General features: G+C 33.3%; 2 protein-coding genes across 3 annotated transcripts; one reads left to right on the forward strand and one right to left on the reverse strand.

The window, feature by feature from the left end:
• Positions 1–459: 459 nt before the first annotated feature.
• LOC118027611 (uncharacterized) lies at positions 460–4,722 on the reverse strand. The gene is made up of 8 exons (XM_035031007.2): positions 4,567–4,722; positions 4,410–4,477; positions 2,706–2,825; positions 2,184–2,257; positions 2,032–2,089; positions 1,850–1,951; positions 1,307–1,415; positions 460–904 (listed from the first exon to the last, which is right to left on the reverse strand). Exons 1-8 carry the CDS (start codon positions 4,638–4,640, stop codon positions 784–786), a joined length of 726 nt encoding a protein of 241 aa, XP_034886898.1. The 5' UTR covers positions 4,641–4,722; the 3' UTR covers positions 460–783.
• A 4,414-nt stretch (positions 4,723–9,136) lies between these two features.
• Positions 9,137–14,163, forward strand: LOC118027601 (hydroxymethylglutaryl-CoA lyase, mitochondrial). 2 transcript variants are annotated; one of them, XM_035030994.2, is made up of 9 exons: positions 9,137–9,212; positions 10,149–10,344; positions 10,717–10,912; positions 11,079–11,258; positions 11,831–11,911; positions 11,999–12,162; positions 12,835–12,971; positions 13,242–13,357; positions 13,676–14,163. In XM_035030994.2, the coding sequence occupies exons 2-9, from the start codon at positions 10,178–10,180 to the stop codon at positions 13,922–13,924; spliced, it is 1,290 nt and encodes a 429-aa protein (XP_034886885.1). In that variant the 5' UTR covers positions 9,137–9,212; positions 10,149–10,177; the 3' UTR covers positions 13,925–14,163. The 2 variants fall into 2 exon arrangements, with proteins under 2 accessions (XP_034886885.1, XP_034886883.1); XM_035030992.2 differs by lacking the exon at positions 9,137–9,212 and adding an exon at positions 9,219–9,390.

Genomic DNA, 14,163 nt, shown 5'->3' on the forward strand with positions numbered 1-14,163 from the left:
CTCTGGTGGGAATGACGGCAATTTTGTAAAAGCAAGGCATTCTATGGCGAGAGATGCTAAAATTGGATGGTTTCTTTGTCAATGAGTCCCGCATGCACGAATTACGGACCTCCCTCGATTTTGACCATAAAATCATAAATTTCGGTCTCGTACACGTGCTGCAAAAGTTGGAAGTATCTAAGAACATTGAATTTGGAAAAGCGTCCTTATTTTCTCTTATAACACTGAAAAATTTGACAGTCTTTATTTTCTATTATAACACAAAATCCAAACATGATAGTTAGAGTTTATAATTGGTGTTCTAATCAAGGATAGAAAACATTAAACAACCACGGATACGAAGCAAGGGCATGATTTTTGGACCTCGTAGCAATTAAGAGCTGAATCGCAGGTGATCCATCCAGGAAATATCTTCCCTCAATGGCATCATGGAAATCAAATTTCAAAATGATCAGCAGGGACAAAGAATACTGCACCATTACTAGCCTCGATAAACAGCAGTAAAAATTACATCCTCCCCATCGCTGTCTAACTTTAGTATGATTCAATGTGAGCTTTCAAAAACAAAGTAAAACATCCAGGATGAATCCTGATTCTGAAGACAGTGCATTACAGAGGAAACATGCACACCTAGCTTTGCCTAAGAGGTTTTCAATTTAAGATTCTTACAGTTCATTGTCATTATTTTTGTCATTTGCTATGTGCATACAAGATTCACCAAGTATTCCCAGCCTTGCATTGTCCCTCAATATTCAAGTTCGCAACTGAACACGTTTGATGATTTTATTGTAGGGCAACCTCAAATATGACTCCTTCAAGATTTCCAACCACAGAACGAGTCCCAGTAACCTCAACCATCCTCATTCCATGCTCAGCAGCTTGTTTCATAATCAATGAATCCATGCTGCACATAAACAAAAAGGCAGCCATATAAAAATGATCGTAACAATATGCATTGCAAAGAAAAGCCCTGGCATAGAAAGATAATTAGTAACTCTTGAACAACCTAGGGAAAGGTATATGCTACATTAAGCAAGTTAGAAGCAGACAATATAAGAAACCCCATGACATAAGATAGAAGTAATGTAAAAATGCCGACAACAAAATAAAAACATGACTCTTGTTGGGCATATTCGAAGTAACTGCTCAAATGAAAATATAGGAAACACTGGTTTATGCTTCATTGCATGAAATTCTTCCAAGTTATTTGTATTTTCTCCACAACACAATCCAAAAATAAAAAGAATATTATTTATAAGGCAAGCAAATCCAGAAAATATAGCAATTTCCACAAATTGATACTTACGACTTAGCTCGGGATACATAAGCCAGTATGAATTTGCATTGTCCTCCCCGAACATGAAGTAGACGTTCCACCGTATCAAAAAGCAAAGGAACACTTGACTGCTGAAAGCTTACATGTTGTCAAGGGATTTCCTTTTGAATGTATAACTCACAGCAGATTACATGGTAGAAGGGGAAAAAAACTAAATAACCAGCTACACTGGTAATTACTATTATTTGTCTCATTCAAAAATTTGGCCTCATTGAGGAACCATCCATGATACTCATACTCCATATGTGTAGTAGACACACCACAGTAACTACTAATAAATTCAGGGCTGGTCACATTGCCCGTGCCAAATTAAGCATCAATAACAAAAGAGAATTCACAACATAGTGATACCAGATAGGCTGAGATAGCACCATGTTAACATGCAAATCAGATGTTTGACTGAAGGCAAAATGATGTCCATCCAATCCTTTTTTAAATCATGAACAGTTGAACAGACTAGTTTTTTAATTGCTATTTTTCTAGAAAATGATAGGAGAAAAGCAACAAGGATATAAATGTCAGCTCCAAGAATCAGATCAAATCCCCTTGAATATCTTTGTAAAATCTGATCAATATGATCAGAATTTCCCCACTCTAACTTCTCAGCCGCAAGCTCTGCATGTAGAAGAAAGATGTCAGTGTGTCTGAAAATGAACATCTACCCACATTTTGCGTTTTTTGTTTTTCCCTTTTACCAGCACAACAATTTGGATTCTCAGAAGATGCACAGAGCTCTATATTTTTCTTCAGGATCTGCAAATGAATCAACAATATAAATCATCACAATACAACTTCAGAAAAATAAACTTCAATAGTTTAACATTCTATATTAATCCTGCAACCTTGCCTTAAGCACTTCATCATTGTGGTCAGTTAACAGAAGTTGAGGGCAAAATCTGCTGCAAAGTATTCCAGTAACTCCTGCATTTCACGAGAAATCAATCACATCACAATTAGATAAGAAACTGAAATTGGGTTTTCAAAACTAAAATTTTTAATGTAGGGAAAAATAGAAATTATGGAAAACAACAAAAATTTAGACAGGGGAATGTCTAAAAAGGATTGTTTGTGTGATGCGACTATAGAAAAACAGTTCTTTGAATACTAGAAGTAGATTTATTGCCCTAAGAAAGAAAAATGCAGTATGGCCAATCTATCAATTAATTGCAAAGCCTCTCTCAATTTGATTTGTCTAGAAAATCATCAAGGGGCGTAGCTCCTGTCTTGTTAGCAATACTTTGGTTTAAAACAAGAATATAGATTCAAGTTGTTTGCAATAACTTGGTTTCCCAGAATCAGTAAATTATGAAGCACAAATAGGAATTTCAAAAAAAAAGGAAAGAAAAAATAGCTTAGACTTATCACTCACCTACACCAGAGCCCAGCTCAATAATAGAACATCCTTGAAGCATCTCAGCATTTTTTGCAAGATAATCATTCAAAAGCAGGGCACCAGGCCATACAAGTTGCCCAGTCAAATCAAAATCAGCTGCCTCGCAAATAGTTAGTATAAAATTTGAGGAGCTTCTCATTTGAAATTTGAACGAAAACCCCAGCAGAAATAAAAGTGAACATTTCTTGAATTCATCAGTGTCTAAGCATATATATGCGCACAATCATAACAAATTGGTTTGTTGACATGCAAAAACTACATGGCATACGGAATTACTTGCTGTATGAATGTGATCAGGAAAGCATAGAAAATTTGAAGATAAATAAAGCAGTTTCACAAAAGTCAGCAAAAATTTGGTCTGAAATGTAAGATGATCCCATACTGGTCAATATTTCAAGGTGACAAGAAAAAAGTAATTAACATTTCCCAATATCAAACTAATACTCTGAAGAGGGATTTGAGTGCACAATTCATTCCTTCTTGGAACCAGCTCTAATCATGTAACGAACCATGCATCCTTCATGGGCGTGCAAAGACTACTGACCTTTCTCTTACAACCTTCAAAGCTGAGAGATTCTTCTCCCATAAACAGCAAAATCATTAGCCTCCCAAAGGGTCCTTATAAAACTTGCTCCTTAGGACTTGTGCTTTCATCTTCAGCAGCTTTCTGATTGTTATTTGTTGACTCCATCTTGTGATGGCACATTCCTCAATGGAGCATCTCTCCCAACAAGATGGCAAGACAGTTTCATGACCATTTTTATTGGTGATAAGAACTAATAATGCCTTTGCAATGCTTCTACAGAGTCTCAGCGCGCAATGAAAATCAGACCACCCCTCAATCTCCCATTCATGTCACCATCTCCTTCTGATAAAACAATCACAGGTAGAGATGGTGGTGATGATAGGTGACAAAGTCTGTGCCATACCAGGATCCTGACCTCACAACCCAATTTTACATCCGAAAATGAGAGTATGCCTTGCAAAAATCAAGGAAATAACTCATTTTTTACACAATTATCTTCACCACCAATCTTGAGGCAATTTAAACAACAGCCCTACTAAAATGCTTCCTCAAAACCCAATTGAAACCATTGATTACCCTTCTCAGCTGTAATAAGGGGTCTTCCAAAACATGCACAAGCGAAAAGTTCAGTCTTTTTTGCATAGACTGCAAGAAGCACAACACATCCAGAGAGCGACCTGCCAGCATTTGATTGAATAAGAGGAGATTGAAGCTGGTAAACTATCATTGCCATGGGATCTGCGAGATCTTTTCTTTCTGCACCTTTTCCTTTCCATCTTGGCCCCATTTAAAAATACCAACTGACCGTTAACAGACTGATAAAATCAAACAGAAAACGGGTACTAGCAAGTCCTTAATCCGCTTCTTTCAAGATGGATGATTTAGTTTAAGGGGTTTAGCGAAAAAAACCAATAGCAACTGGCAGACTGCAACCAGATAACATCAGTCCAAGTTGCAACCAGTAAAATGGACTTATTGAACTTTAAAAATGAGGTCTTTCAATACAAATATTAACTAAATTCAAATCTTTGGGTCACAGACAAGCATACAAACATTTTAAACAAAAATTAAATAAAATCAGGCAACAGTACAGATGAAAAAAGAGACGTGGGTTGTGTTTATTTTGCATCAAATTTATTGCAAAAGGAACTCACTTGAAGCAGAGTGAAGACAAAGGAGCTCAATAACTTGAGAACCGAATGTGAATGTGGTTAACCGGTAACTGCACATAAAATAAATTATACACTGTATAAGAGACAGGACAAAACTTTAGAGGTGGGGTGAGCTAATGAGAGAGTAGCAGTCGTTTACTTGTCATTGATGAAGAAAGACTCGTCTAGGCAAACTATCTCTTCTTCTTCTTCTTCCTTTTCTTCTCTATTCATTTTTTTTCTCCAAATAATAACAAGGGTTTTTTGGTTGGAGAATGGCAAAGGGTTTTTGATTGCTCTCTGCTGTTCGTTTTTCATTTTCTTTTAACTTTTCTACTTTCGTTGGGCTTGATACCCAAAAGCAGGTTGGGCCTGGGGGCCAAAAATATCACTGGGCTAAAAGAGTGTTTTCCACTGATTTTGACCTTTTTATATCTCGGTAACAACTCTATTATTTTATTATGTTCACAAAAATAATCATGGTAAAAACAAAACGAGAACACCTTTTTAAGGATTTTATCAAATGAGAAGTCCACCAACTCAAATCTACCTCGTGGCTGTTGGGTAATATGACTGTGGGTAAGGTTTACCTACAATCATATATATATATATATCAATATTTGGTAAAGTAAAAAAAAGTGATTTTGCTTAATAGAACCCATCATTTTTTGTTGTCTAGCCGCAAATTTAGAGAAGCAATATTTTTCTGCTTCACGTGGATATTTTTAAGGAACACTGTCACGCTGTTCACTAAAATGAGCAGTTTTTTTATATAAAAAAAAAATAAGGAAGAGGGTTTAGTTTATTTTTTTTCCTGAAAAATCAATGCAGTTAATCGTGAACAATATTTTAAAAAAAATTAGTTTAAGGTAAATTAAATTTACTCGTGCTGTAATCTCAATTTTATTCCTGATAATATTTTACCTAATTTTATTACATGTTCAAAAAATCATGGAAACTGTAGTTCTTGTCAAATGACTTTTATATGTAATGAAATTGTAATTTTTTTTTTTTTAAAAAGATGTTTTACTTGAAAAAATTAGTATTTAATATTATTTCATAACACTACATAAAATAGAAAGATATCGCATGATAACGTGGGATTTGTGGAATTTGATTGCAATTCCAATAATAAAGATATCACAATCTTTATTATTTAATAAAACTACATAAATTAAAAAATCAATTTTTGTTGTTACGCGTTTAAAAAACCATGAAAAAATATAGTCCTTGTTGGATAGATTTCATATATGATGACATTGCACATAGTTTAATAGAATAATAAAAAAAATATTTAATATTAATATTATTTATTTCATGATGTAATAAGCAGTAGTTAAATCTACAATATTTAAATTAAAAATCATTAATATTAATATATATATATATATATTTAATTATTTCATAACCTTAATTTGAAAAACATTTTTTTAACCGACACACATTAAATTATTTTTCTGTTCAACCTCAATTTCAACCATAGTTTTAACCAAACATATATTTTTTCAAACCAATTTCAACTAAAAGTATTTTTTATAAAATAACTTTTTTTAAAACTTCAACCACAATAACAACCTCAATACCAAACACATTCTCGATCCCCCCTCAAATCTACTTTTTAGGGATTTTACCATATGATTTTATCTATAGTAATGGTGATAATTTTTTAAAATATTTTTTTATTAAATATATATGTTAATAATATTTTTTTTTTTTTTAAAAAAATTATTCTTAATATTAACCCATAAAAAAAATAAAAAATAATAATTTTTAACAAAAAAACAAATTAATTTTTTTTTAAAACACGCATGCAATCTTGTTTGGAAACGCTTCCGAAATGTTATTTTGAATCGACGACGTTCTCAAAAGTCTTGTTATAGGAAGTACAAATCAACTCTTTGCTTGCAGTCTAGTTGATCATCACTTTCATGGAGTATTGTATTTTTGCATGTCATCGTCCCTTCCATTTTAAGGCTGGATCTGGTAGTTAACCCTATCTTTCTCATCTTCGAGTAATTTCATCAATTAATGGGTGCTTTTCTTCGTTTTTTATCAATCTTCTTATGCGTAGAAACATAGCAATTTTATTTTTTTTTGATTTACATGGGTGTCCGGGCCAGCTTGTATGCACCACGACTAATCCCACGGCTTACTGAACATCCTGTAAACCCAGTGAGCATGTAAGGCACCGCGGGGATGACAGACGTGCATGGTGAGGTTTGAACCCAGGATGCAAAAAAAAAAATAAATCCCTTCAATCACTGGATCAAGACCTCAAGTTCGAAACATAGCAATTTTGTTATCGGCCATACAAGCCTCTCGCTATCAGATATCAATCTTTCTGTTCAATTCTTCAACGACCGCATGAAATTCATGCCCTAGATTTAAAAGAAAAAGAAAAAAAAAGATCTGCCCGAGGCCCTTGAGCATTCGTGGATAGGAACCTCCTCCGCCCCTAGCCTCTAAAGAGTGGGAATGTTAGGACAACCATATCATTTCTGCTCACAAACGTGGCATTTTCTATTCCATGAACCTATATTTTTTATTTGTTTCTTTATTCTCCTCGATTTATACTTTTTATCAGTAATTTTTACACTTAAAACATGCATTCGAGGAGAGATGCTATTTAGAAAAGCATAATATTGATTTTTGAATAGAATAAATACATATATATTTTCTGTTTGTAGATATTCTAGTGATAAAAAATTATTTAAAAGAATTAATTTTATTTTAATATGTTCACTACATAATTATTTTAATAATATAAGTATGACTTGTTAGTTTGACAGGTCGAAGGACAACTCAAATTATTTTAATCAACTTAATATTAAATAATAAAATTTTAAAAAAAATTAATTAAAAAAAAACTCGAGTCAACTCAGGTAAACTTCGATAAAACTCATGACACGAATTACAAGATCAAGATAATCTCATAAAAAATAAAAATAAAAACATTGATTTAAAAAAAATCAAAGAAAAAAATAATAAAAAAACACTATTATAATTAATAGTATTTTGTATGGTTTTAATTTTTTTTCTCAAAATACATAGGAATAATATTTTTATAAGAGAAGTAATATTTTGACATTTTATTTACTATTCTTCTTGAAAACATATATAATAAGCATGGAAAAAATTATTTATTTATTTATTTATTTTTAACTTTACATGTATTTCATGCACTTAAAAAAGAAATTAAGCTCCTCCTCTCGCATGCCAGCTGGCCGCCACTCGACGACGAAGACTGGGGACAGGTATTAGAATGTTAGAAGTTCTAGAAGCTCGAGCAACGTGTACGTGTAAAATGTGGTCATCACCTCTCCGTCCACACTGGGACTATTAATTCTGGTTCCGGCTGTGAATATTTAAATGCCCAAATTAATTGTGGTTTGGTGGGCTGCTGGCAGCTGTGAGAGAAAGCTACGGCTGTAACGCCCCCCAAACATCGCCCTGCCTGCTTCCACCTAACAGTTTTAATAAATGCCTTTTGTTTTACTTGATAATAAACCATTTTTTTTTTATATATATATATATATATATATTATATTACGATATAAAAAAAATAAAAAATAAAAAAAAATTATTTTATTATATTTTTAAATAAAAAATACTTTAAAAAACAACTATATAACATACAATATAAGATATAAATGTTTTTATTTTTTTTTTGCTTTTATTTTTATTTTTAGATGCCTTTTGCTTTAAAATATTAAATTGATTTTTTAGTGGTATTTTTTAGTGATTTTGATGTGATAATATTAAAAATTATATATATATATATATAAATTATTTTAATATATTTGTAAAGTAAAATTATTTTAAAAGCAAACTGTATTAATAAGAAACACACGCTTAAGAGGAAGTCAATGGATTAAAATGGTCATTATCAAATAAGTTGCTTTGACCTCTTTCAAAACAGAGGTATATCACGCTTTCTGACCTCTTTCAAAACGAAGGGATCTGAACTCCTGGCCCTTTACATCGACGGTGCCTTGCCGATATATAAAAACTTACTATCACCAAATCAATTTTTTATTTTTTATAGAAGAATAATTTCAAAATATAAAAATAATGTTACAAATATGTGCTAACTATAAATTGATCGAATGTAAGCTCTATTTGAATAGGTTAAAATGAACCCTTCATTCAGGCTTGATTTAACTGTAATCAAATCAAGCTTAAAAAAAGTTTAACCAGAACAATAGATTAGATTAGGACTCTGTTTGATTAAGGAAAAATCAAATCTAAAAAAATTAAATTAAGCTTAGAATGTATTTGAGAATATGATCGTGGTTATTTTTTAAAATATTTTTTACTCAGAAAAGTATGTTAATAATGTGTTTTTATTTTTTAAAAATTATTTTTTAAATCACATATCAAAATAATTTAAAAACATAAAAAATATATTAATTTAAAAGCAAAAATAATTTTTAAATTTTTTCAAAAGTATTTTTGAAACACAGTGTTAAATGTCCTATGAGAGAAATCAAATAAAACTTAAATTTATACTACAATTTTTTTAACCTAGATTTTTGGTAAAGAAGTATATAAAAAAATTAATTCAATTAGTAATTAAAAAAAAGGAATTTGCTTAGAGTGAACTCCTCCACCATTGAAAGCCAAAAAAAAACAAAAAAACAAAAAATAGAAGAAAAAGACCTGATACCCAACAAAAAGCTACCTACAACCACCCTCTCCTAAAAGGAAAAAAAAGAGGGGAATCAATTTAATTAATTAAAAAAATAATTTTATTTTTATTTTTTTTATCTCCCACCAAACAAGTTAACGAAGAAAGAGTACTAGAAGGTTAGTAAACAACTCCTTCACGTGGTTGTGTTTAACTTCTTCTCTGCTATCTACCCTTCCTGCATTCCTGGGAAAAAAAAACTTATTGCAATCCCTTCTAATCCCCAAATTTTAGGGTTTCCCTGTCTTCTCAGAAACCCTAGGCTTTTTTCCTTTCCAATTTCTCTCTGTAATTCAGGTCTGCATTCCTTATTTCTCTGTTTTATTGTTTGGTTCTGCATACCTTCTGTTTGGTTTCCAAGAAACTCGAGGAAAGGAATTGTAAACAAAAGAAAAAATTGAAGCTTTGATAGGAATTCAATTCTGTCTTGTTTGGTCAATTTGACTCCATTTTGGTTTATTTTCCTTACCGAAGGAACTAAAACAGAAGCAAACGTTAATTTTTAATGGTATCTGTTTTTTTTTAAGAAAATAAAAACTGTTCGTGGTTTCTTGCTAAGAAAGTTTTGATTTTTACGGAAGAGTTGATGTTCAATTTGTTTTCAAGCTTTTGATTGATTGAATTATTTTGGTTTATCAAGCATAGTTTGCTTTTAATTAAGATGATGTTTTCTTGAAGTTTTGAATGCTTTGCTTAATCTTTTGAACCAGTGTTATTTGTATTGCTTGCCAAGAATTTGAAGTTTTTCTGGTGCATTTTACTGAGGCAGTCGTGAATTATTCACATCGATATAGAAGAACAATTTAACTGACTGTTTGGAATTTTCTATTGCATTAACAATATACAACTTTTTTATGGTTTTTGACGAACTTATCTGAAGATAATTTTATAACTGTATGTTGGTGAATCCATCACTAAAACATTGTGTTAGCTGTGTTGGATTTCAACGGTGATGTCCTGTCTGTTCTTCCTGCCTTTGATTATTCCAAAATTTAACTATCCAGTTAATAAGGTTTTATTTAAGAGTACTGAGCTGTTCCGTGCCTGAATTGCAGCTCCTCCTCCATTTGCATCTATTTCAGCAATGTCGAGTCTAGAAGAGCCGCTTGGTTTTGACAAGTTGCCTAGCATGAATACTATTGAGCGAATTCAAAGGTTCTCATCTGGTGCTTGCCGACCCCGGGCTGATGATATGGGAATGGGACATTGCTGGATTGAGGGAAGGATTTGCAGCTCATCCAACAGTTGCGAGTAAGTGCTAATCCATGACTAAACTTTGTATTAGCACAAGATCCTGTGGATGTGGAAGAACGATTAGCTTTTTGATAATCACACAATTCGGGGGTTTTATTATAGAGTTTGGAAGGAAGAGGGGTAGCTGCAATACTGATTTTTCCTGCCCCTAGATTAGGCATTTTCTCAAAATATAAGGCCTCTTTGACAGCTTCCATTCGATGCTCAGTTTTCTACTTTATTATAACAATGATGTCAAGAACTAAAAACTCGATTTTCTGCATTGGGTGATACTGAAAATAGAGAAAACTGAATTTTCTACTTTATTAAGCTACCCTTGTAGTAATTTTTCTCACATAATTTCATTAAAAAGGTCAATGTTGTTTGCAGGGAAGATTATGAGTATACAAGAGAGACTTTTCCTTGGAAAAGACATACAAGAGATCTGTGCCAAGGAAATCGAAGGACTATGAGCTCAGGCAACAAAAATATGGTGTCTGGAAGTAGTTGTGATTCACGCTATTTTCCAGATCATCAATATAGTTCCAAATCCAATGACAAGGACATACGGGGTATTACAAATAAGGTGATTTCATATCTGAAACAGAACTGTAATTTTGTTATATCTTGACCTTAAATGATAAAGTTCACGTGTTCATTTTTTTAGGCTGTTGCATTTGTCTGATGGTCCACCATTTAAATTTCCTGTAACTCGGAAACATGATTTTTTTCTCTTTTATTTGGAAAAGCAGTTCTTGAAAGGTATACCAAAGTTTGTGAAGATTGTGGAAGTTGGTCCAAGAGATGGACTGCAAAATGAGAAAAATATTGTGCCTACAGATGTAAAGGTTGAATTGATTCATAGACTAGTATCTTCTGGGTTGCCAGTTGTTGAGGCCACAAGTTTTGTTTCGCCCAAATGGGTACCTCAGGTAATTTGATTAGGTTTTGATTGTAACTTCAAGTTTATCTTATTTGTCAATGTTTTATAGTGCAATTGAAGTAGATTCATGTGGTGTTGTTCAATCTGTAATAAGCATAGAGTATTTGTCTACATAAAAAATAAGTTGAGTATAAGCAGTCATAGAGATTGTATAAAAAGGAAAATACTTGTGCGAATTGCTGGCATCAACCAGCTTCTTCAAGTTTTGATCTTTCTCTTAAGGTGATGAAATCTTTACCTTTGCTTTTGTACCAGACTCATGGCTCTGTAGTTTGATGCCAAAAGCTGCATTAATGGTTCTTAACAATGCTGTTGTTGTTTTATTGACTGTCTTAAGACAAACATTATCCTCTAGAAACATCTACTTTGTCTTCAATAAACAAATAATTTTTTTTTTGTGATTATGCTCTTTGATTGTAGCACAAAAGCCATGACCTCTCTCTCTCTCTCTTCCTTGAGTCTGGTTATAGTTTATTTATTATTCAATTTCAACTTGAATACTTCTTGCCTTCCTGTTATTCATTGACCTTCTTTTCCTCTTGTTTTGTTGCCTGCTTATAGTTAGCAGATGCAAGAGATGTAATGGAAGCAGTTCATGGTTTAGAGGGCTCCAGGTTGCCTGTTCTGACACCTAATTTAAAAGTGGGTACCCCTTGTACATCTGCAAGAGTTCTGGCAATATCATATTGGTCCTGGAGTAATCTTCTGATGTACTGTGAATTTTCCTAGGGATTTGAAGCAGCTGTTGCTGCTGGTGCTAAGGAAGTTGCTGTTTTTGCATCAGCTTCTGAGTCATTTTCAAAGTCAAACATCAATTGTAGCATCGAAGAAAGTCTTGCTCGTTATCGTGCTGTAACTCGTGCTGCTAAAGAGCTCTCAATTCCTGTTCGTGGGTACATCTCTATCCTTTTCCATGAATTCTCTGCCCTACTTGTGATTTTTTGGGAGGAATTTGTACTGTCTGCATTGAGAGTGGATGGGAAAACTACTGATTGACTGGTACATTATCAACTAAGTATTGTGCTCTCGATTTCATCAAAGAAAATGAAGTCATAATAATTTGATAAGATAATTTTAGTGCACATGATAATATATATATATATATATATATATATATAAGGGTTATCCTTTGTCTTTTCTCAATCTCAATTACTGGGATGTGTTTCTAGTTTGTTTTCTGCCACAGTCATTTAAACCAGTGTTTGGAAATAAGATGCTGGTTGCTGCGTAGTTTCTTGTTTCTTATTGGATGTTTTATTAGCACCATGATTGATACTCTAATCAATAAAAAGTTTGAGGTTTCATGATCATGAACTCATATAAGTTGTCACAATCTTCCAATCTAGGCACAATAAATTGCTTCCTAAAATTTGAATGGGCGCTGTACCAGTTTAGTAATGTCGCAGAATACATGTGCACCTAAGTGCTAATGCATATTTTATGGCATATTGGCATAACTGTCTCTGTAGGTACTTGCATTTTAATGCTTATGTGGAAAACAAAAGATCGAATATTATAGCCTTCATCCAGTTCTGAATAAATGAATTGTTTTTGAACTTTGATAGGTATGTATCATGTGTTATTGGGTGTCCTGAGGAAGGATCAATCCATCCTTCAAAAGTAGCATATGTGGCCAAAGAACTTCTTGACATGGGTTGCTTTGAAATATCCCTTGGTGATACAATCGGTGTTGGTACACCTGGTAACGTTTTTACTTTGTTATATCCTAGTTTAACCTCCTTAGTTCCTCTTTTTCATTTTAGTTCCCGCAGCACTTAAGAGTGTACCTAGTGACTTTTATTGCAATATATTCAAACTATGTTTTTTAGTTTTTCAAAAATTTTGTTGAACTTGTGATAAAAAAAATTGTCTTACCTTGCTCTACACCCGGGAAGAAAAAGATGATGAGTTAAGTCCCCAGTTTGGTTGTCTTTTTTTTTCCTGTCCTTGTGTTCATATCTATTTGATACAGGGACTGTTGCTCTCATGCTTGAAGCTGTAATGGCTGTTGTTCCCGTTGAGAAGCTTGCTATCCACTTCCATGATACTTATGGGCAATCTCTTCCCAATATTTTGGTGTCTCTCCAGGTAAGCATTGGATTACTCAGAACCTTGTTGTGGCAGCTCTGTATTTAGGGAAGCCTACTCTTTACACTGGACAACTGTACAGTTGCATCTTGATGGAACAGATAATCTAATCTGGCTAACTAAGTATGTGCAAATATGCTTGTGCAAGTAATCATTTGACTAAAATGGATTAGCGTAGTGGACTAAAATGCTAATCCCCATTTGTCGAGGATGTGTATACTTGCATCCAACACAACTTCTTTAAAATTTGTCTTTATGTTTTTATTTGCCGTCGTGTATCAGATCTGTCTCTACAACTCTCTTTGGCATTTTGAACAGATGGGGATTAGCGTGGTGGACTCGTCGGTTGCGGGTTTAGGTGGATGCCCATATGCTAAAGGAGCATCAGGCAATGTTGCTACTGAAGATGTTGTGTACATGCTTCATGGGCTTGGCGTGAGAACCAATGTGGATCTGGTGAAACTCCTCTCTGCTGGGGATTTCATTTGCAAGCAATTAGGTCGTCCATCTGGATCAAAGACTGCCGTGGCCTTAAGTCGAGTTACAGCCGATGCCTCTAAGATATAAGGAGTTTCAGCCGTGCCTATTTATACCAGAAACTGCTCAGTTGTCTTGTGTGTGCACTTTCTATACAAAGAAGAATAAGAGAAGCCGTAAATCCTCAGTAATTATAATTTCTGTAGCAAAATATTCTATGAATTGTAATATCTGCTTTCTGAGCAGAAGCTGCTCACTGCAGCACATAGAATATGTATCCTCCTCTTTTCCTCTCCTAATATCGTAAAAGCGTTCGGACTTCCTATAAA

The sequence above is a fragment of the Populus alba genome, chromosome 9 (genome assembly GCF_005239225.2).
Source record: "Populus alba chromosome 9, ASM523922v2, whole genome shotgun sequence".
Lineage (NCBI taxonomy): Eukaryota > Viridiplantae > Streptophyta > Magnoliopsida > Malpighiales > Salicaceae > Populus > Populus alba.